At 36.1% G+C, this 24,542-nt stretch overlaps 2 protein-coding genes across 2 annotated transcripts in view; one reads left to right on the top strand and one right to left on the bottom strand.

Moving 5' to 3' along the window:
- The window catches only part of TBPL1 (TATA-box binding protein like 1), a 33,652-nt gene extending 14,874 nt beyond the window's left edge, over positions 1-18,778 (top strand). The window contains exons 2-7 of the mRNA XM_036097435.2: positions 11,333-11,511; positions 13,928-14,010; positions 14,175-14,238; positions 15,942-16,045; positions 16,145-16,239; positions 18,245-18,778. Of these exons, the coding sequence (XP_035953328.1) occupies positions 11,377-11,511; positions 13,928-14,010; positions 14,175-14,238; positions 15,942-16,045; positions 16,145-16,239; positions 18,245-18,324 (561 nt within the window). The 5' untranslated portion in view covers positions 11,333-11,376 and the 3' untranslated portion in view covers positions 18,325-18,778. The remainder of the gene's footprint in view (positions 1-11,332; positions 11,512-13,927; positions 14,011-14,174; positions 14,239-15,941; positions 16,046-16,144; positions 16,240-18,244) is intronic.
- A 1,732-nt stretch (positions 18,779-20,510) lies between these two features.
- The window catches only part of SLC2A12 (solute carrier family 2 member 12), a 55,074-nt gene continuing 51,042 nt past the window's right edge, over positions 20,511-24,542 (bottom strand). The window contains exon 5 of the mRNA XM_078054706.1: positions 20,511-22,701. Coding sequence (XP_077910832.1) covers positions 22,548-22,701 — 154 coding nt within the window. The 3' untranslated portion in view covers positions 20,511-22,547. The remainder of the gene's footprint in view (positions 22,702-24,542) is intronic.

Below are 24,542 nucleotides of genomic sequence, written 5' to 3'. Positions count from 1 at the left end.
CTGTTTAACTTAATGTGATAATGGTTTTGTATATCAAATACTTTTACTTTATACTTAAGTATTTGTTAAATGTTTTATATAATATGGGTGGCATAATATATAATCCTTTCCTTTGGAAAGTACAAGAGTTTTTGAGGCCAGGCCTACTGTTAGTAAAGTTTGTTTCCTGTAGCTGAAACACAAAAATGCCAACCCTAAGGATGGGCCCCTAAAGTCTAAGCTCTTGTGCCATGCACGAAAATGTCCTCCTTGCTGCCACACAAGCGAAAGGGTTGCAGTTTTGGTCGTGTGCCTATACTTTTGCCCCTTAGTGCTGCTAACAACTGTCTTCCTTTACTGCCCCTTTGAACACAAATGCATGTGGAAGGGAAAATGGGATGTTGAGAATTGGGATGTTAATTTAACTAAATTAACTAATTTAACTAAATTAACATAAAAGCTCTTGAATTAAAATCAAAATTTAGTATATAATTCCTAAGTTTGTCTATAGCATGTCTGCATCTAAGATGTTAGAATCTGGGATTTTAGAATTAGATGGGATCTTAGAAACCATCTAGTCTCCTCTTCCACTGAATGGAAGACTCATTCTGTAACATCCCTAACTGTTGGTTAATTCTCTAGCCCCGCTGCCTCTTTTTTTGAGACTTCTCTTCTGTGGAGCCTACTGCTCTGTAGGTACTTGTTTATTGGTGTGGCTTTGTGAGATTTGCTTCCATGTGACTTTAACTGGTTCTATCATTTTCCTTTTTATTCAGATATTCGAGAACAACTGCTATCTTTTCTTTCCTCTGCTAAATGTCCTGAGACTTTCCTCACACAATTATTTTTATATTTCATAATCCTACTTTCCTCTGGATATCTGTTGTCATTGCCCTCTTTAAATGATAATATTAGGACATTCTAGAGGTTTCAGTCACAAAAAAGACTATTACGTCTTTGCTCTGGGCACTCCTATCTAACCTAGCTTTTGTTTGTTTGTCTTTTAAGTAATTACAATTTCATGTTGCCTTAGTATGGCCTAGTATGAAGTAAAGTCTTTTTCTTAAATACCCTTTAAAATTATTATGGAAATTTTCAGACAGAATTGTAGGGAAAATAGTATAACAAGTACCCATATATCCCCTAGTTTTAACAATTGTTAACAATTTTAACAATTGTTAAATTGTTAAATTGTTAACAATTAAATGATTTAATATATGTTAACATATATCCCTAAACAATTCTTTAAATTATTGTTACTCTTTAACAATTAAGAAATGAAATAGTAACATGACATTTTTTGATCCTAAAATACAATTATGTCTACTATTCAAATCTATTCTGTATCTCAGAGTAGATTGTCCCAATTTGTTTGATTCCTGTGGCAAGATGCCAACATCTAGGGAATCATCTGAAACCTTATCCAAATCTAATTGTTACTCAGTTCAGACAATGAAAAATGCTTGTATTTTAATGTAAATTATACACATGACATGCCTCCCTGAATATTTTAGTATGCATCTCTAAAAAACAAGCATATTTGTCTCCATAACCACTCTATCATTCCATGTAACAAAATGAACAGTAATTCCCCAATATCATCTATCACTCAGATACATACTGATTGCCCCCAAATATTTCTTACAGCTGGTTTGTTCAAGCCGGGATTCAGTCAAGGACCATGACAAACAGATGTTTTGCTCATCTTAGTAAAAATGTGGGCTTTAAAATTTGTCAGTGTTACATTTTATTTTATTGATATTGCCTCATTGGGCTAGCCCAGGAATTGAGAAGCTTTTTTTTAAAGGACCTGACAGTAACTGTTTTAGTCTTGTGGGTCATTTGGTCTTCGTCATAACTGCTTAGCTGTGTCACATAGCCATTAGGTAAATACTTGAACATGGCATGTTTCAATAAAACTTTTTTTACAAAATAGCCACTGGCCCATTGGCCATAGTTTGCTGACCCCTGCCTAACATGTTGTGATATCCATTTTCTCCATCTGTTAATGTTACTGTTCTCAGGCTTTGCATCAGTTCATTAAATAATACTATTTGATAATAAAATTCAACTACCTGTTAATCCATCAAACAGTAATAGCTACCATATAATGAACGCCTGCTGTATGCAATGTACTGGACATAGATAACTGTATTTAATCCTTAAAAGCACCTTGGGAGGTGCAGTGATACCACCAGTTTCCAGAAGACAAAATTAAGAAGTAAGCTATCTCCTGTACTATTAAACAGATGTGAAAGAACACCGTCTTTTTAGAAGGCAAAAACGTTAGTTTGGTCACAGGCATGTGTTGAGAGACTGTCAAGTAATCTGTTAGAAACTGGGCACAAAATGTCTGTTTCCTAATGTGCTATTTTGAGAGCTTCTTAAAGAATAGGAGATTACTTGGATGACATGCCTCACTTGTAGAAAAGAACAATTTCCAGGAGACCATGAGGGTTCGTGTTGTTTGCAAATTGCTCTATATTCTGTCTTCCCCTACTTCTGCCATTTCTCAAATCATGGATGGTAATTTTGTGGTTAAAGCGTTGGAGACCCCTCCCTCAGTATCCTCAGATGCAACTTGAATACACTTAAAGTAGCTAGATTCTACTTTTCTGTATTCTCAGGTTTATTTGGTTTTGTTCTTTTGGCTTTTTACTGGATTTTAGGGGTTTGCCTTGTTTTGATGACAGTGTTTATTGTAGCCTTTCAGTTTAAATATCTTTCCTGGCGTGGAAAATATAAAATGTAGTACAGACATAACTGGTTTTATTGCACTTCACAGATTCTGAGTTTTTGGCAAGTGGAAGGTTTGTGACAGTCCCACACCAAGCAAATCTATTGGCACCATCTTTCCAACACTTTGAAAAGTCTCTCAGTATTTTAGACTTATTCATTATTACTATATTTGTTATGGTGATCAGTGATCTTGGATGTTACTCTATAATTGTTTTGGGGCACCACAAAATGTACCCATGTAAGATGGCAAGCTTTATCAAGAAATATTGTGTGTGTCTGACTGTTCCACCAACTGGTTATTCCCCTGTCTCTCTCCTCAGGCCCCCCTATACCCTGAGACACAACAATATTGAAATTAGGCCAGTTCATAATCCTACAGTGACCTTTAAGTGTTCAAGTGAAGGGAAGAATTACACAGCTCTCACTTTAAATCAAAAGCCAGATATGATTATGCTTAGTGAGAAAGGCATGTCAAAAGCTGGGATAGGCCAAAAGTTAGGTCTCTTGTGCCAGGTAGCCAGGTTGTGGATGCAAAGGAAAAGTTCTTGAAGGAAATTAAGAGTACTATTCCAGTAAACACACGAATGTGTGCTTTCTTGCTGATAAGGAGAAAATTTGAGTGGTCTGGATAGAAGATCAAACCAGCCACCAGATTCCCTTCAGCCAAAGCCTAATTCAGAGCAAGGCCCTAACTCTCTTCAATTCTGTGAAGGCTGGAGAGGTGAGGAAGCTGCAGAAGAAAGTTTGAAGCTCACAGAGGTTGGTTCATGAGGTTTAAGGGAAGAAGCCGTCTCCATAACAGAAAAGTGCAGGGTGAAGCAGCAGGTGCGGATGTAGAAGCTGCAGCAAGTTCTCCAGAAGATCCGGCTTGGATCATTCATGAAGCTGGCTGCATTAAACAACAGATTTGAAATATAGACAAACAGCTTTAGATTGAAGAAAATGCCATCCAAGGCTTTCATAGCTAGAGAGAAGTCCATGCCTGGCTTCAAAGAATAGGCTCTTTTGTTAGGGGCTAATGCAGCTGGTGACTTTCAGTTGAAGCCAGTGCTCATTTACCATAACAGTTATCCTAGAGCCCTTAAGAATTAGGCTAAAGCTACTCTGCCTGTGCTCTGTAAATGTAACAACAAAACTTGGATGACAGCACATCTGTTTACAATGTGGTTTACTGAATATTTTAAGCCCACTGTTGAGGAATCAGAAAGATTCCTTTCAAAATATTAACTGCTCATTGACAATGCACATGGTCACCCAAGAGCTCTGATGGCCATGTACAACGAAATTAATGCTATTTTCATGCCTGCTAACACAACAGCCATTCTGCAGTCCATGGATCAAGGAGTCATTTCAACTTTCAGGTCTTACTGTTTAAGAAATACATTTCCATAAGGTTATAGCTGCCACAGATAGTGATTCCTCTGGTAGATCTGGGCAAAGGAAATTGAAAACCTTCTGGAAAGGATTCACCATTCTAGATGCCATTAAGAACATTTGTGATTCGTGGGAAGAGATCAAAGTATCCACATTAACAGGAGTTTGGAAGATGCTGATTTCAACCCTCATGGATTTCAACCCTCATGGATGACTTTAAGGGGCTCAGGACTTCAGTGGAGGAAGTGACTGCAGATGTGGTAGAAAAAGCAAGAGAATGAGAATTAGAAGTACAGCCTGAAGATGTGACTGAATTGCTGCAATCTCATGATCAAACTTGAGTGGATGAGGAGTTGCTTCTTACAGATGAGCAAAAACGTTTTCTTGAGATGCAGTCTACTCCCAGTGAAGATGCTGTGAAGATTGTTGAAGCAACAACAAAGGATTTAGAATATTACATACGCTTAGTTGATAAAGTAGTAGGTTTAGTAGATTGAGAGGATTGACCCTCAATTTTAAAAGAAGTTCTAACAGTGGCCCAATGCTATCAAACAGTATCACATGCTATAGAGAAACTGTTCGTAAAAGGAAGATCCAATCCATCTGGCAAATTTTATTATTGTCTTACTCTGAGAAATTGCCACAGCCTCCAACCTTCCACAGCCACCACCTGATCAGTCAGCAGCCATCAACATCAAGGCAAGACCCTCCACCAGGAAAAAGATTGACTTGCTAAAAGCTCAAATGATGGTTAGCTTTTTTTTCGCAATAAAGAAATAAAGTATATACATTGATTTTTTTTAGACATAATGCTATTGTACACTTAATAGACTACAGTATAGGGCAAACACAACTTTTATATGCACTGAGAAACCAAAAAATTCATTTGATTTGCTTTATTGAGTTACTCACTTTATTATGGTGGTCTGGAACCAAACCCACAATATCTGCAAGGTATACCTGTAGTCTTTGATGCACTTTGTCTTAAGAGCCAGGAGGTGGCGGTGTTTTCCAAGCAATGCTTTAAGGTTGCAGTTTGTGATGGTTGCTCAAGTAATGTTTTTGAATACCGCTAGAAAGTCAGAGAACCTAAAACACAATTTGTTCTTATCCCTAAAATCATTGAGTGAGGAAGAAGCTGCTTCAACTTCTATGATGCATTTTTTTCTAAGACTATTTAAAATTTTTTATGGATATACAATTGACATGTAACATTATGTTTCAGGTATACAGCTTAATGATTCAATATATGTATGAGTTACAAAATAATCACCACACTATGTCATTAACATCCATCACCACACATAGTTACAAATTCTTTTTCTTGTGATGAGAACTTTTAAAATCTCTCTTATCAGCTTTCAAATATAGGAAACAGTAGTATTAACTCTAGTCACCAGGCTGTACATTATATCCCCAGGATTTATTTATTTTATAACTGGAAGTTTGTACTTTTGACCACAATTATAATGCATTTAATAAAAAGCTAGAAATATGACATTTCCTGAAGTTAGGACGGGTGCAGTTTTGAACTTTGCTTTTTATTACAAGAAAATATTGGACAACTCATAGGCATTTACTTGAGACACAGGACAAAACACCTCATTAAACCATGGGCGGTGAGAAAGTTATTGATAATTATATTGAAATCAAAATAGAATTAATTTTATTTTTCTTATAGTAATTTTATATATATGTTGTTTTACTACACTGTACAAAAAACTAGAAGAAAATTATTTGTTAATACTCATGAAAAAAACTATTGGAATCTTAAAATTTGAGATGAATTTTTATTTCTACCATGTTTGCTTTTTTTAGTTTTACTATTTCTACTTTTATTATTTTCTTCCTTATATATTTATGGTTATTATTTACTTGATTTCTTGGATCAAATGCTTAAGTCATTTGTTTCCAAGCTTCTTATTTTCCAATAGGTATTTCTTTCTTGTTTTTAACCTTTTCTTTAATTGAAGTATAGTTGACATATACAATATTATATTAGTTTGAGGTGTACAACTTAGTAATTCCCCATTTATATGCATTAAAAAGTGCTTATGACGATAAATGTAGTTACTGTCTGTCACCATACAAAGTTACTGCAGTATTATTGACTGATATTCCCTGTGCTGTACTTTTAACCCCAGTGAATTATTTATTTTATAACTAAAACTTTGTACCTCTTAACCCCTTTGTATGTCACCCATCCCCACACCCACCTTCCCCTCTGACAATAATCAGTTTCTTCTCTGTATTTTTTAGTCTCTGCTTTTGTTGTTGCTTATTTGTTTTGTTTTTTAGATTCCACATATAAGTAAAATTTTTGTTTGATTAATTTCACATAGCATAATACCTTCAAGGTACATCCATGTTGTAGCAAATGGCAAAATTTCATTCTTTTTTATGGCTGAGAAGTATTCCGTTGTATATATACATATTCCACATCTTTTTTATCCATTCACTCATTGATGGACACTAGGTTGTTTCCATATCTTGGCTGTTGTAAATAATACTGTGATGAACATAGGGGTGCATATATCTTTTCGATTTGACGTTTTCCTTTTCTTCAGATGAATATCCGAAAGCAGAATTGCTGGATCATATGTTATTTCTATTTTTAATTTTTTGAGGAACCTCCATACTGTTTTCCATAGCAGCTGCACCAATTTACATTCCAACGAACAGTGCACAAAGGTTCCATTTTCTCCACATCCTCACCAACATTTGTTATTTTTTGTCTTTCTGTTAACAACCTTTCTAACACATATGCAGTGATAGCCCATTGTGGTTTTGATTGGCATTTCCCTGATAACTAGTGACATTGAGTATCTTTTCATGTGCCTGTTGACCATCAGTATGTCTTTTTTGGAAAAATGTCTCTTCAGTTCCTCTACCCATTTTTTAATCAGATTATTGTTTTTTACTATTGAGTTATAGGAGTTCTTTATATTTTTTGGATATTTACCTCTTATCCGGTATATGATTTGCAACTGTTTTCTCCCATTCAGTAGGTTGCCTTTTCATTTTGTTTGCTATGCAGAAGCTTTTTAGGTTAATCTATCTCCCACTTGTTTGTTTTTGCTTTTGTTGCCTTGGCTTTTAAAGTTAGATCCAAAAATCAGGGGCACCTGGGTGGCTCAGTTGGTTAAGTGTTTGACTTTGGCTCAGGTCATGATCTTGGGGTCCTGGGATCGAGCCCCGGGTCAGGCTCCTTGCTCAGCGGGAGTCTGCTTCTCCCTCTCCCTCTGACCCTTCCCCCACTCGTGGGTTCTCTCTCTCTCCCTCTCTCTCAAATAAATAAATAAATAAATAATCTTTTTAAAAAAATAAAGTTAGATCCAAAAATTCAATGCAAAGACTGATATCAAGGAACTTTACCACCTATTTTCTTCTAGTTTTATATTTCCAGGTTTTACATTTAAGTCTCTAATCCGTTTTGAGTTAATTTTTGTGTATGGTATAAGATAGTGTAGTTTTATTCTTTTGAATGTGGCTGTCCAGTTTTCCTCTACACCACTTATTGAAAGAGACTGTCTTTTCCCCACTGTATATTTTCACCTCCTTTTTCATAAATCAGTGGACTGTATATGCATGGGTTTTATTTCTGAGCTCTATTCTGTTTTAGTGATCTCTGTGCCTGTTTTTATGCTAATGCCACACTGTTTTGATTACTATAGCTTTGTAATATAGCTTGAAATCAGAGTCCAGCTTTGTTCTTTCTCAAGATTGCTTTTATGGTTCCATACAAGTTTTAGAATTGTTTGTTCTGTTTCTGTGAAAAATACCATTGGAATTTTGATAGAGATTGCATTGAATCTGTAGATTGTTTTGTGGTGGTATGGACATTTTAATATTAATTCTTTCAATCCATGAGTATGGTATATCCATTTATTTGTTTATTTTTCAGTTTCTTTCATCAGTGTCTTACAGTTTTCAGTGTATAGGTCTTTCACCTCCTTGTTTAAATTTATTCCTGGGTATTTTATTCTTTTTGATGCAATTGTAAAGTGAGTTTTTAAAATTTCTCTTTCTGATAGTTGTTGCTAATGTATAGAAACAGAACAGATTTTATATATTGATTTTGTATCTTGCAACTTTACTGAATCCATTTATGTTATAGCTGTTTTGGTGGAGTCTTTAGGGTTTTCTGTATTTAAAATCATGTCATCCACAAAAAGTGACAGTTTTACTTTTTTCCTTTCCAATTTGGATGCATTTTCTTTTTCTTGCCTAATTGTTCTGGCTAAGATTTCCAATACTATGTTGAATAAAAGTGGTGAGAGTAGGCATCCTTGATTCGTTCCTGATCTCAGAGGAAAAGCTTTGAGCTTTTCAACATTCAGTATGATGATAGCTGTGGGGTGAATCTTTGTTAATATCCAGCACTACTCCCTTATTTTACAAGATAGATAAATTAATTGCAAGTGGTTTTTTTTTTTTTATTTGTTTGTAATGCTTCAAAAATGTGGAGTCTTTCATGTAGGATGTCTCTTTTTTAAGTACTGACTTCATATTATATCCTTGATTGAAAACCTATGAGAGCAATAGTATTTTCTGAGGCTGCTTGCCAGATTATATTTATGTAAAATATGAACATTTAAGATGAACTAGGCCTGTGACCTCATTTTTAGAATTTAAGTTGCTAAAGTACAGACACAATCACCTATTTTGTATTAATTTCAAGGCTTCTTTGCATTCACCAAGATTTGCTTTACACCTACTCTCTTGACTTATTTTTTACCCTATATATTGCCCTTGTATTCTTCCCTTAATTTGTTTTAACCTGTTTGATGTAAAAAAAAAAAATCTGTGTGAAACAGTAAATTTGACATAGTTTCTTCATAGTTTCTCCTTAAGTAGTGCTTTCTGTAGCCTATCTCATGGGATGTGTATCCATTAGGATTAGGTTTGGCAGCATATAACAAAAATCCAACATGTTCAGGCCTGATATGGAAATTGATTTTTCTCTCACGTTCATCAAGTCTGGAATTAGGAAGTGCAGAGATAATAAGGAGTTTCACTGTATCGGGGATTCAGGCATCTTCTGTCTTCCTGTTCTACTATCCTTATCACATAGTCTCATGATCCCAAATGGCTACTTGAGCTCTAACTCTTACATCCAAACTCCAGGCAATAAAAGTGAAGAAGGGTGGAAAGGCAAAGGGGTCTTTGCTGGCTTAGTTTGGTCACTCTAAGCAGTCTTTTCTTCCCAAAAGACACAAAACCATTTATTTTATTTTACATTTCATTAACCATGACAGGGCCATGTGGCCTCTTGGCTATGTCTGTTACCAGGGAGCCTTGAAAGTACGTAGAGTATTTGATTTCTCCCACAGTGTACCCAGCTAGATTCCATTGGGTTCTGTTCATTGTGAAGGAAGGATAGAATGGATGTTGAGGTAAGCAACTAAGAGCTTCTTTACTTCACAGTTATTGCACAGTTTTTATAGGAACATAGGAAACCCAGTGAGGTCTAGGTGGCTCAATATCTGGTTTATAATATAATCATGGAAAATGATACTAAGGTATCTCTGCTCTGCCTGCTGATTTAAACTTATTTGATCTATATTAACTGTCATTTTTGTGTTATTGTTACCAGATACATGCGCTAGGTACTTCTTATACCTTTTCTATAATCCCTACACTTTCTGGTAGGGCACTGTCTTTCATGTCACAAATGAGAAGACTGAGGCCCAGAAAGATTGCATAACTTGTCAGGTTCTCATAACTGGTTAAGTGGTGAGTCAGATATTGATCCCACTGTTTAAGATCAGTATTGATAACTGTCTCTGTCCTCTTTATTAATCTGTCTACATATATAGCTATCCACTGCTACCCCTGCTCCACTCCTTGTACATAAAAATTGTTTGAGGTTGCTCAGATATACACAAAAAACGACAAAACAAGAAGATAAACAGATTGAAGGGAATATAAATGTGAGAAAACCTGATGAAGCTAAGATACATGTGGTACACAGAGCTGAATGCGCCATCATCCCAGACTGGTGCTGGAAGGCGTGGTCTGACTTGTGTTCTATCAAATACTACAAGACAGGAAAACAAGCTTGCATTTTCTTTATTGGGACTCTTGGCATCTTCATTGTTTTAATCATATAATAATTTGAATCCTTATAAGGAATACTAGTTTTTCATTTTGCAGCTTCAAGGAATCTTTAAAGGTCATTATAATAGTAATATTAGTGTTTTCTGGTTTTCTCTTTGTGGGTTAGGTAAGCTGAATTCCTGTTACTTGTTTTTTAAGAAGCGGAAACCTAGGGATACCTGGGTGGCTCAGTCAGTTGAGCTTTGGACTCTTGGTTTTGGCTCAGGTCATGATCTCAGGATTGTGAGATCAAGCCCCACACGGGCCGTGCTGAACACAGAGTCTGCTTGAGACTCTTTCTCTCTCTCTCTCTGCTCCTCCCCCGCTCTCAAATAAATAAATAAATAAAAGTAGAAACCTAGTCAAAGAGAATTTTTTAGCTGGATACGGGTCATACGCTTAGTAAAAACTAGGGCTCATTTTTGTTTGTTTATAGAAATGCTCATATCATAGTTTTGAAAGGTATATTCTGGAAGACTGTGATCTTGACAAAAATGGTGTTGTGCTTTTTACAGAGCTCCTTGAAGACAAAAGATTTTGTCTTACTCATTTTTTTCTCTGGTGTCTTCAGTGTATGGAAGATAATTTGATAAGTAAAGAATGAATGAATGACTAGTAAATGAGAAAAATCTGTTAACTAATATAATTAATATTTATCCTTCTTTAAACAAGTAAGCCAGGTACCTAAAATAGAGGAAAAATAGGTCATCTTTTTTTTTTTTTTTTTTTTAGCCCTGGCAAGTTGTATGAGGTGGGTTATAGTAATGATTGGACATTGGGACCACGAAGTCCAGCCCTTGAACTTGGTATATTTGGAGAATTGCTATAACTGTGATACATCTGAAACATAGTGGTTGTTAAGGCAAGTAGCAGGAGATGAGTCTGGTAGGCTCCTGGCATGTGAAAGTTCCTTATTAATTGTAAGGAATACAAGTTAGGCCCAGATTTTGAAAGATTTTATATGATATGTTTGTTATCTTTTTGAAAGTGACTTTTTTAATGGGCAACAGAAGGGACATGATTTGGTTTGAATAACATTTAAAAAATAAATAATGTAATTCCTTTCTTGTATTTTAATTTTTAGGACTATTTGTGAAAAATAACAGAATATTTAATTACTTTATTTTGTTTTATTTCTCAGGATGTGATCTTCGTGGTGGGAAGCTAAGTTTTTAAACTACCCCAATGGATGCAGACAGTGATGTTGCATTGGACATTCTAATTACAAATGTAGTCTGTGTTTTTAGAACAAGATGCCATTTGAACTTAAGGAAGATTGCTTTGGAGGGAGCAAATGTAATTTATAAGCGTGATGTTGGAGTAAGTATCTTAATTTTGGTATGTGTGCTATGCAGACTAATTTTGTAGTGCTGTGAATCATATTCTAAAACATACTCTCTATACAGATAGTTTATGAGTACCTTACCACGTGCCAGTTGTACTGAGTACAACATTGAGCCTTGTAGAAGCGGCCCCTCCTCCTGTGAAGTGTCAGCTTTTGGATGTTCCCTGTCTCGAGGTCTTAGCAAAGAATTCACAGGCTACTAGAATTGTATTGTTCTCTCAATTTCTTTTAAATGAAGAAGGGGACATTTATATGTGGCGTATACTATTCAAATATAATTTTTTAGGGGCTTCTGGGTGGCACAGTCGGTTAAGTGTCAGACTCTTGGTTTTGGCTCAGGTCCTGGGCTCAGGTCGTGAGATCGAGCCCTGTGTCAGGCTGTGCTCTCAACGCGGAGACTGCTTAAGTTCCTCTTTCCCTCTAGCCCTCCATCCACTCTCTCACGTTCTCTTTTTTAAATAAATCTTTAAAAATATATAGTTACATGAATGATGTATGATACGAATGATGCCCTAATATATATGTTGTGACTTTTGTAGTATATTTTAATACCCCTCTTTATTTAGCCAAAATAGTTGGTATTCTTTAGTAACAAATTGCTGAAAATAATATGGCTCATATCCTAACCCAGACACTATAAATTTTAGTTTTTGTTAGACCTATAATATTTAAAATAAAAGTATTGATAACTTGCTTTTAACCTTAATGAGATTAACATTACAAATGACAATGTGTGTTCACTGGCTTTTATAAACCAAATGATATTGAAATATATATCTTATACATTTATCATGAAAATTATGAATGTATATGAAGGCTCTAGCTCTAAAAATTAGGTGCCAGTATATCTCAGTAAATTATCATTAGCTCTTAGTACTAGAAACTAAGTTAAGATGAATTAAATTCAATTAAAAATTGCAGTGACCCACAATTAAAGATTTTCAAGTTCATCAGTAATGCCATCGTCACCTAAATAAAGGAAAAAGATATCTGCTAAGACGGTTAGAGAGTAAAATGCCTAATACTGCTTTGGAACTTAGCATGCCATGTGACAGGGAAGTCATTTTTCATAGAAGGTTAATTGAAGAAGCTGAATTGATGGATAAGGTGGTGGTGAAAGACAGTTAAATGCAGAATAAACTCAGTGTTTCTCAACCCCTTGTGTATGAAATTTTATAATATCTTTTGGTTCAAGTTTAATTTGGCTCTTTGTTAAATTTTATCCTTCCAGACTTAATAGCTTTCTAGTTTGATAATAGGACATATGACAGAGAAAGGGTGAAACTCCAAAAGTAACAGAAGTTTTAAGGAGAAATGTCCGATTCATTTATATGTTATAGTATTCAGTAAACATTTATCTCTTATACATAATGGGCATATAATATTTTCCATAAATGAAAAATTGCAATGAAAATTTAAATTCACATTGTTCTCTTGGATCTTAGTCCTTGACTGATTTATGCTCACTGTGTAGATAATTTCATTCAAACCCACAGCCTTAAATGCCTTTCATATCTAAGGAATCTAAAATTACATCTCCAGGTCCAACATTTGTCCTGCACTCAAGATTTATATATTGAACTTGAATATGTAGTAGGCATCTCAATTGTAAGATACAATATAATGAGTACCATGAAGCAGAATAAAGCAGGGTAGGAGGTGGGGAGCAATGCGGAGATGGGTGCTTTGGTGGAGTGGTCAGGGAAGGCCTCTCTCTCTGACATCTGGTGAGAGAATGAAAGTGAGAATATTGAGGGAAGAATATTCCAGATGAAATAGTAACAATTACTGCAAAACTCCTGAGGTTTTAATAAGTTTGGCATCTTTAAGGATCCATGCAAATTGCAAATTCCAGTTACGTGACTAGGGTGGAATGAGAGTTGAAAAGTTTGCATGCTTAGAGCACATTGATTTCAAGTATATAGTAAGACATTTATACAGACCTTGTATTTATAATTAATTAAATGTCCTTTTGAATTAATATGTTCTTTGTGTTCAGTATGGTACTTGATTTCAGAATGGATGATTTGGAGAACAGTTATTTATTTCAGTCTTGGGTAAGCGTCGAGTAGTAGTTACACTTTTATTAAAATGGCCACATCGGGGCGCCTGGGTGGCTCAGTCGTTAAGCGTCTGCCTTCGGCTCAGGTCATGATCCCAGGGTCCTGGGATCGAGCCCCGCATCGGGCTCCCTGCTCCGCGGGAAGCCTGCTTTTCCCTCTCCCACTCCCCCTGCTTGTGTTCCCTCTCTCGCTGTCTCTCTCTCTGTCAAATAAATAAATAAAATCTTTAAAAAATAAAAAAATAAAATGGCCACATGGAGCAGAATCATAAGTGAAAATTAACACTTAATATATAACCACGTTTTTGTTTTATTTTGTTCTTTTGCAGAAAGTATTAATGAAGCTTAGAAAACCTAGAATTACAGCTACAATTTGGTCCTCAGGAAAAATTATTTGCACTGGAGCAACAAGGTAAATTTTACTTGAATTTTTTACTTGAATTTTTAAATTTTTCCTTTGTGGAAAGGACATTTTCCTAGACTTAAAACAAAATCATGTGTACAGTTTGTCATGTTTGTCAGTATAAAATTCATTTCCTGTGTAACTGATCATCTTTTCTTTCCTTAAAACCATAGCGAAGAAGAAGCTAAATTTGGTGCCAGACGTTTAGCCCGCAGTCTGCAGAAACTAGGTTTTCAGGTAACATTTTCAAAAAACATCCAAACTACAAATATTATGGGATTTAATTTATAAAGTTAAACTTTTTAATTTGATAGACTAAAGAAATCACACAGAGGGGTGCCTGGGTGGCTCAGTCAGTTAAATGTCTGACTTCAGCTCAGGTCATGATCTCAGGGTCCTAGGATTGAGCCCTGCCTCGGGGCTCCCTGCTCAAGGGGGGCCTGCTTCTCCGTCTCCCTCTGCCACTCCCCCTGCTTGTGCATGGTCTCGCTCTCCCTCTCTCTCTCTCTCTCAAATAACTAAATAAAATCTTTAAGGGAAAAAAAGAAATCACACAGATACTCTTCTCATGATTGGCCTTTTTCTTATTGTCCTTCAGTACAAAAATTTAGTAGCGAACTCTTACTCATGTGAGTACTTGTAAAGGATCTTGGCATTTTCACTAACCCCTTGCTCACCGAGAGATTTGTTGCCTTACAAGTGAACTGTCTTTTCAACTCTTTTAGGCTGTTCACTTCTCACCAAAAAAATCTTGTTTTTGATCATCTCAAGAGTGGTATGTCGGGATGATGAGTAGAGAGTAGGGCCATATGTTTAAAAAGTTAAAGTGTATTTGTTTTTATTTATAGATAGCTATCACATAAATTATAAAGAAGAAAAAAGAACTAGAATGGAACTTCCACAGATCTATGCATTTAATGGCTAAGAGTAAACAGTGTTCCTACATATTACTGTTAGCGAGAACATTACTATTATAACAGGGAATTGTGATTATTTAAAATACGCCGAACTTATGTAATCTGTGCTTTAGGAATAACTACACTGTGTTGTAAGTTGAAAAGAATTCACATGACTAACTAATACCAACTATACACCAGTGTATAAGGACTGAGAAAAGGCTGCATTCTGTAAAATCAATCAGATGTATTAAAAATGACATAAATCCAAAACAAAATGCATGTTGTATAAAAAGGGACATTTGTAAGATTGGCTTGCTGTGTCAAATCCGTGGTTTGGTCCACAAAAAGTACACACTGGTTGGCGGGCTCTCACATGTAAAGTGACTGTCACTGGCAGGTTTTATCAAATATAATTTTATGGAGGCATAAATTTGAGTAAAATTAGTACATATTATGGATTTGTTACATCACTTGCAAATGATGAGTAAATGAAAGAAAGATAAAGATGAGCTGTGGTCCCCAAAGAGGTGGATCCAGGCTGTATGGAATTTGAATGAGCAGTGGTGGAAAGTTGAGTTTCTTTCTGACCTCTTCAGTCTTCCCTGAGGTGGAAGGTGCTAGAAAGGCACGGAAGTGCTGGTGGGTAGGGGGAGGGTTGGTGCTTGAGGAAAGTGGCAATATTGAGAGTCTTGACTGATGGTGGTGCCGCTTTGGACAGTTTTGTGACTTTCATCATCTGCCTTGTGCAAGTAGTCAGCTGGAGAACAGTTAATCCAGAATTGTGGTTTTACTGGGAACATTTCAAAGCATAATAAGATACAGCCATTCAAGTTATTGGTAGGAGTGGCTGAAGTTACTTTTCAGCCTGCTTCTTGTCTTAGCATAACATTGGAGGTGTTGAGAAAAATCCCAGTTAAAAACACAATTTTTTCAGCTTACCCCCGCAAAAAAGAAAACTGATGAGCAGTTGTCTTTTTTTTTTTCTGATGAGTAATTTTTTTGTTTCAAAACAATTCATTGAGTTGTACTTCTTTCCTACAGGTAATATTTACAGATTTTAAGGTCGTTAACGTTTTGGCAGTGTGTAACATGCCATTTGAAATCCGTTTGCCAGAATTCACAAAGAACAATAGACCTCATGCCAGGTAGGTGTTTGAAGAATCAAGACAACTTACCAAATTTGTAATTACTTGTCAACCTGTAAATATTTATATTAATTGTGATTTTTTTTTTTTTTGGTATAGTTACGAACCTGAACTTCATCCTGCTGTGTGCTATCGGATAAAATCTCTAAGAGCTACATTACAGATTTTTTCAACAGGAAGTATCACAGTAACAGGTATTTTATGATATTGAAACCAAGCTTATGGTCAATTATGGTTTGAATGAGGTGCCTATATCGAACTGGAAATAATGTCTCATTTGTCCCTGTTAGTCACTTCTACTCCTCAAGGGGAAACAGTATCCTGACTTTTAACACTGTAGTTTAGTTTTCTCTACTTTTATATACTATTTTAAAATCTTATATATGCTATTTTGTATCTGTCTTCTTTCACTCATTATTATCTTAGTGTGAGATTCATCCATATTATTCCATGTAGTTATAGATCAGTCATTCTTATTGCTGTATAGTATACTGTCCATAAGCATTTGGATAGTTTCCAGTTTGGACCTGTTAAGAATATTCTAGTATATATTTTCATAGTATGATATTTCTTTAATTTATGATGTCTTGCATTTAAAATATTCAAAGAGAAACCCATTTTATAAACTTCATGGAGAAGAGGTTTTATATAAGTAAAATAGGCAAATATCATTGGTACCTCTCTGTCATGTCTTCTGTGTATTTTGTTCTGTATCTTTTGAGTCGTAAGTATTTAGAAGGGGTGGTTTCAAGCAACTAGGCATTGAGAACTTTAGCGCACAGGATGGCTTTAAAGGTAGTGTATTTATAAATGGTACAGAAATATCACTTGGGAGTCAGGCCCAACCTTCAGCTAAATTGAATTCAGGAGAATTTCTTTGGTGTTCTTGAATTTTTCTTTGTATTCCTTCAGTCCTTAGAGGAAAATACACATTATTGACACCTTTAGACTCTCAACAAGTAAACTTAGTTTTGACTCATCCTGTGGGTTTTCACGTCTTCCTTGGAGACTTTTAAAGCCTACTGCCAGCGTCATGCCTGAATCTTAAAGTGGAGGGATGGGGAACAGTCCCATTTGTTCCCTTCTTTCAACTATCTCTTTCTACATTTTGGAGCCCAGACTTCTGAGAAGCCCCAAAGTCTATTGATCGATAGGTCCCTACTAAGTATAGAGTTTACGATGCATAGGTAAAATCTGTATTTACTGAGTTAATAGATAATTAAACAACATAATAACAAGCTGAGGATAATTGGGTTAATTAGTATGCATTATATATTTACATCTGGAACATCCTATGAAATGTTAACAATTCAGTGAACAGATACTGAGTGGTTCCCATAGGCAAAGCACTGTCCTGTGTGGGGGAGGGGAGGGTAATCAGGAAGGAGCAGACCCAGATAACATGTGGTCAGGACCTTCAGAGAGTTCACAGTGGGTACAATATGTACGTTTTCAGCATCTTTCAAAAGAATTAAGAATTTTGAATTTTGTTCAAAATAAGTTTTATGAAAATATTTTCATTGTCTCTTTTTATGTTTCTTTTTAGCTATTTAAATGGAGATTACACTTTTAAAAAGTTATTCCAAGCATTATATGGATTAATTCACATATACTGTCACCCCCTTCCCGCATGTGTGTTTCCCTATTTACTGAGTAAGCTGTGAGGATGAATGGCCAGATTAATATTAAACATGTGGCAGGTAGTGAGTACTTGTAAATCTGTGAGGGGTTTTTAGACCACTTAGTTAATAACCGCTCTCCGGTTTCCCAGTACTTTGGAAGCAGCTTTGTTTTACTTTACTGGGTTCCTCAGTACTCCTGTGAGCATCAGCGGTAGCCTAACCAAAAGCCAGGCTACAGTGACCAAAAGGATAGTGACCAAAATGTCTAGTCCCGTTTATCACTTCTTCCTTTAATCAGCATCCAACAGCGCTGTTAGACGTGATTTTTATATGTACTGTCTTCACGCTGCCCTAAACCAAGGTGAATAATAGCATTTTGTGTTTCACATTTCCTTGAATTGTTCAGAAAAGATTTTACTCTCTTGGTTTTATTATGACTGTATAATTATGTAAAGTGTAGATCTTTTTTTTAAACAATTAATCCGGTAGTCTAAACCATGTGAATGTTTTCAGTGCCGGGAAATGCACGTTCCTAGTGCTCGTCTCACGAGGCCTTTCTCCGTTGTGCTTGTTACAGGGCCCAACGTAAAGGCTGTTGCTACCGCTGTGGAACAGATTTACCCATTTGTGTTTGAAAGCAGGAAAGAAATTTTATAATTCGTCACGTAATTGGTTAGAATCCCTAACTGAGCACCTTTTAAAACCTGCTGCACATTGGACTCAAAACAAAAGGAAAACTGGACCAACAGTAATTGAGGAAATAGACTCTTTTATTCATTCACGGCTACAGTGTAAGCTCCAGGCCCTTTGGATTTTATTTCAAACCTTGCTGTAATATAAAAAGGAAGTTTACAAGACATGACATTGCTGCTTTTACAAAAGGACATTCTATTTATTTTCGCAGTAATTCTCATGTCCCCGTAAGCAGAGCTGTCACAGTGTGCACTACCTTAAATTGTTTCGTTATTGTCATTATTTCTTCCCAGTTTGAGCTAATGTGTTTTATTTGTGAATAGTCTTTTACATTTTTGTATGCTGAATATGGGCACCAAAGAACCTGTAAAAGTTATCTTTTTCAATTGAATGTGCACAAATAAAAGTTTGGAAAAGATCTCTCTTCATATCCATTCTGTAACTTTTATTCCCCATTTTCTATTTTAACAAAAATTGTATTCATAATTCTTTTTTCTTTTTAATCTATGCAAGCTTAGACTTTTGCTAAAGTGTGTTGGCTTCTTTTTGAAGTGTATTTTGTAAATATATATATGCCACATGTGTATAGTATCTTTTACTGCTCTGTTACCAAATATCAAATAGGAATTTTTTCTTGCAGATTAGAAGTAAAAGTATGTATATAAACTCTAGGGAGCGAACCGGAGTAGAACTTTATAGATTAAGCATAATGTTTTATGTTGATAATTTAATATGATAGAAAATGTTAAATATCTTTTACAAGTTACGAAAGTGTAGTTTTAAAAAGCGAAACCCCTCACCTACAAGATAGGTATGAGAAAGAAGCTGTGATGGGTTTGTACCTCATGTGCTTTTGTTACTCTGGTAAGACTCCCCTCTAGTTGTAGGAGAGTAGTAATCTTAGGTCGCTGCTGAAGGCTATACTCAGAGTCTTGTCAGAAGTTGATACATTGTGCTGTTTTAACAAGAAGTGCCCACAAGCTGCCTCTGTGCCACAGTATAATTATAATATAGTTCAACTTGAACTTGAAAGCCATTTTGCAAGATACGTCTTTCCCCTTGCTGTGTCTTATTTAATGGAGCTGAAGAGTGACTGTTCAGTATTAGGGATTGCTCCTCTTAAAGTTACAATCAATATGCATTTGTGAAACCTTGGCCCTTCCGGCTCACCCAGAGCCCTGGGGGTGGTACACGACCAGGCTGCACCGGTGCTCTCCCACTTGGGATTAGGAGTTTAGTAGAACCAACAGTGATTTCACTTAGAAATAAAGCTGAGTGGAGAGTCCAGTTAGCCTCTTAGTAGTAACTTAATAGAGACAATATTCCAACATGAAAACCTGAATTTTCAAAATGTTTTGAAAGTTTCATGAAAAATTGCAATGTCTTGTCCTCCGTGTTCTAGTTCATTTTCCTTATCATATTATAAAGTCTTCCAAACCTAGCTTACATACTGCACTGAACAACATACATTATTTTATATTTATTTTTATCTTCTTTTCTCTCGATGCCTTCCCCTACTGTGCCTCTCACTCTTAAATCGGGGGGCAAAGGCTGGCTTTTATATTTTCTTTCTTGTGAAAGACTTAATTGTTATTTTCAAACTTCTCTTATTCTCTCTCTTTTTTTTTTTTCTTTTACATTGTGTTTATTTGCTTCATTTTAAGATCCAGCAGTATAGGGTAAACCTCATAAAATATAGAGGATACAATTCGGTGAAGAAGTCACAGGTTCTGGGAGACTATTTTTAAAAATTGAGATTTTCCACTTAGCTTTAATCAACAGTAATAAGGGACCTGTTTTGTAAATGTTCACCAAAAAAAAAAAAAGAAATATAGAAAAGGCGGAAAACATGATTATATGGCCAAGGTGCAGATCCAGATGTTGTAGTATTTTCAGTATTCAAGTGACTTGAAAAGTAGGTAGATCAGTAGCTCATCAAAATGCTTTCTCGGAAAAGAGGAAGAAAGACAATCTAACCAGGTCAGGTTTCAGGGCTGCTGTGTGAGCATCACCTGGCAAAGTGTCATGGATAACCCACTAAACTTAATGAAGCTGGTAAGAATGAGCGTGTCTGATGTCTTCTGCTGGCTCTTCACAAGTGCTGTAAATTTTTTTATAAATAAAAACTGTGAATATATACATACAAATAATAAGTATTCCCCCTTTTTTTATTTTTGAAAATCAAAAAGCTCTGGTTAGGGGTGTATTGGGTAAAAATTGGTTTGAAGACAGAATTATTTAGTTACAGACTCAGGATAATAGAAAAATACAAGCGGGTTTAAGATACTGAAGTTGAAATCACTAGTGATAAACCTCCTAAGTTTATGAACAATTTCCTACCCATTTATGATGAATGGCTAAAACAAGAAATTGCTAATGTAGATAGACAGTGTTTGAACTTTGAAGGAAACATGTAACAATTTTGTTAAATATCTTACAATCTGTGATGCTTGACAAAGAAAAAAAATCGTATTGATTACCTGTCTTGATTTTTTAAAAATCAGCTCCACATATAATTCCACTGAGGATTCATAATAAATTTCTTAAACTGATCCTCTACAGAACACACTTTTCCTTCTCCTTCCAAAATAAAACAAAAAACATGCTCTAACTTGCATAGGAAATGTGCTGTGGTAGAAGATCTCAAGTCTCCCTTCCTTGTAACTTTCCCCTGCCAATCTTTATGTAATACATTTCAGAATCAGGACTTTCAGCCATTCTCCTGAGTCTCTGCTAATACAGTTTCACTATTACTTACATAGATTTATAGTCTTTCCATTTTGTTATAGGGGAATTCCTAGATCATATACCCTTACACCAAACTGGGACAGTTTGTTAGGGGCCAATAGGAAAATTCCAGTCTAAATAACAGAGGGTTTCGGCTCTTAGGATTCTCTTTTCTTTAGGCCAATCATAATGTTTTATTCTTTTTCAAGTTAGGTTGTTCATGCTCTTAAGTTTTTGTGTGTCTCCCATAGCTTATAATAGTAATTTAATGGGTCACTACTTAAGTAGATCGAGATTCTTTATTGCAGATTTTCTGTCATCATATCCAAATCTGTAAAATACCTCACCGAGTCCTAATATTCAACTGGAGAAATACAGAAGGGAGCAATTCATTGTTGTGTGGGAAAAACCCAAGTTTCTGGTACAGTTGGTGACCTCCATTTCATCCTAGAGAAGAACATGGTGAGGGAATTGTCCTGATGCCTGAATGTCACTCACTACATCTGCAGTCATCTGAAAGCATCAGTGCTAGCCCGCATGCCATAACCTGAGGTAGTGACAGTCCTGAGGAGTGCAAAGAATTGCAGGAAGCTATGGATCGCTATTAAGTCATCATGAAAGCCTTCCAAGGAGAGAGTTTTATAAGCTTGACTTAATAACTCACACCTAATTGATTAGAGATTTGGATTAATAACCTAATGGCCTGACTCCTTTTCTAAGGTTTTACTAACAGGTACTACTAAATAAAAATGGTCCCAGCATTTTGAAATTGTCCTTTCTAGTCGTATTTTTTTAAATGGATGGAAAAATGTTTACTTTTCTCAACTATTGCAGAATTGTTTCTTTTAATATTTTATACATAAAATTCATAAAAGGGCATTACACTGTAGTTCATAATTCATAAAAGCAGCTGCATAATCTTTGTACCTGTTGAACTACAGTTAGGAATTATCACTGAAATCCTAGCCAGGATCCTCTCCTAATCTAGAACAGAGGCGCAATTACCCACGTTGTGTCCTGGTTCTTTTTTACAGAAGGCCCAGTGCAAGTACTGTTGTAGTGGGCAAAAAACCATAAGCTCATGTTCAGGCCACTTCAGTGTCTGAATCATAAAGCTGCAACCGGCCTCTGTGCATACATACCTTAAGGCAAAAGTTGATCGCATTACTAGTTCATAGTTTTTCAAAGGTTGCTCTGTGAAAAAGGTGCAAAGTACTGAACCAGCCAGTATGTGTTTCACCTGGTATCCTACGCAGAGTAAGAAAGGGATCATGGGATCTTGTACCTCATTTACCTTTCGAGAGGTGGAGGTTAAAGGTGGTCTTTATAATTTCAGGGTGTCTCTAAAACTAGCTCAGCAACACTAAGGAGAAAACATGGGAGTGGCCAATATGTGTTGGTACAAAGACACCCTTCGAATTGTTCTTCTACTTTATCAACATTTCTAAGGTTTGAGGCCATTAGGTCTCTGGAGAAAGCTGCCTTGGTTGACCCCTACCACACAGCTTTTTACACTCCAAGAGCTGCTCTTGGGGTTTTCTTTTTTGAAGCGGTTTTGGCACTAATTCCTCTTGATGATGACTCATAAAACAAATGTTGTTTTTCACATAGTTCCTGAAAGAGAAAGAGGCACTAATGAAAATGTCACTGTTAGTTTATAGTACTTGGAAAAAAAAAAAAAAAGGTACAGGCTATTATTTTTTTAAATCACCCTGGGGCTTTAATGTTTTAACTAAGCCAAAAAGACATTTTTATTGCAAAGCCTTGATGTATCATGAAATTCAGTGTACCACCAAACTTTGGTCATTCTCACTCAAAGGGTAAGGTGGGGAGGGTGACTTCCCAGAAAAATCAAGGCATTCCTACCTGCAGAGTCCAAGGATAGAACTAATGGAGATAATGTCTCAGATCCTATTTTATTTTTCTCCTCTTCTCAAACTCTACCAATATGCCTATATTTATGTCTGTGTAGTCTGCCTTCTGCATTATCCGCTTGCTCCTGCATTAATAAATTCTATGGATTATTTCCATCAGCATAAAAATATGCCCTAGGATTTTACGTTTTTTAAAAACAAAGTAAGGCCACCTTTGAACCTCTTTCAAAGATCTTTTCCTGTCATTTAATCAGTTACTAGAGTATAGACTTATGCTTTCAAGGACCTTACCTTTTAATAAAGGAGACAAGTATATAAGCATATAATTTCAATTATTAAAAGTGCTAATGAGAAAAATGGAGAGGAAAGAAGAATGAAAACAGTCGGGTGGGAGGTGGCTATCATACTGCTGGCACCACTCTAAAGAGGTGACATTTGATCAGAAACTGATAAGGAGGAAACCCTGTGAAGAACTGGAAGCACTGTTTCCAGAAAAGTCAGATCATGGCTAACACATGAACGACGAGATGAGCTTAGATTTGTGTAATTTGAACCACAGGATTTTGAGTTGAGGAATGACATCTTTAAAAGATCAACTGCTGTATCGAGGATAGACTGGAGGGTGCAGGGGCTGGAAGACCAGTGTAGAGGTTAGTCTAGTCCAAGGAAAAGATGGTGGTTGGGACTGAGCATGGCACTAGTTGAAAGGGTCAGGTTCATGGTGTGTTTTGTTAACAGATTTAACAAGATTTAGTACAGATGTGAGGTGTAGGGATTATCATGGATGAATCCTAAGCGTCTGGCCTGAGGAGCCCCTCCCCACAACCCCCAGGCAGAAGGTTTGCGGAGGAATGTGTGTGCATTTGGGTGAGTGGGACTGAGAATTAAGAGTTCTGTGTAGGTCATGTTAAGCTAGAGATGCCTATTAGACATTCCAACCAAAGATGTTAAGTAAGCAGATTTGGAAATTTGAAAGTCAGGTAAAAGGGCCAAACCCTGGAGCTATACATTTGGGAGTCCTCATTTTATGGCTTATAATGCCTTTGGGATAGATCTTAAGAAGTGAATATAGATACAGATCTAAGGATTGAGTCCTGGGCCCTACTGTATTTAAAGGTGTAGAGGAGGGGAAGGAAGAAGCAAAGGAGACCAAGGAGTGACTAATGAGATAGGAGGAAAAGCAGGGAAGTGTGATATTCCAGAAGACAAGTGAAAATAAGTGTTTCCTAATGATCATCTCAAAATGAATATATCTAAAACATCTCTCCATCCCTGAAACCTAGTTCTCTTTCTGGCTGCCCTATCTTACCATCCATGCAATTTCTCAGGCTAAAAATTTAAGTGTCATCCTAACTACTTCATTGCCTTACTCATATATCCAATTCATTCATTCATTGAATAACTTTATCTGAGATCAATAAGCCAGTGAGGCTGATAGAGAAGTGGTCTAAGAACTAAACCTTAGGGCACAAAAACTTTAAAATAGTGGGAAGATAAGATGGAACCAGCAGAGGATGCTGAAGGAGTGACTGACAGGAGACAACCAGGAGGTGGGTCCCCGAAGGCAGAGAAACAAGTATT

This window comes from Halichoerus grypus, chromosome 9 (genome assembly GCF_964656455.1).
Source record: "Halichoerus grypus chromosome 9, mHalGry1.hap1.1, whole genome shotgun sequence".
Classification (NCBI taxonomy): domain Eukaryota; kingdom Metazoa; phylum Chordata; class Mammalia; order Carnivora; family Phocidae; genus Halichoerus; species Halichoerus grypus.
Note: the sequence above shows the minus strand (reverse complement) of the source record. Positions and strands in the feature narration are given on the sequence as shown.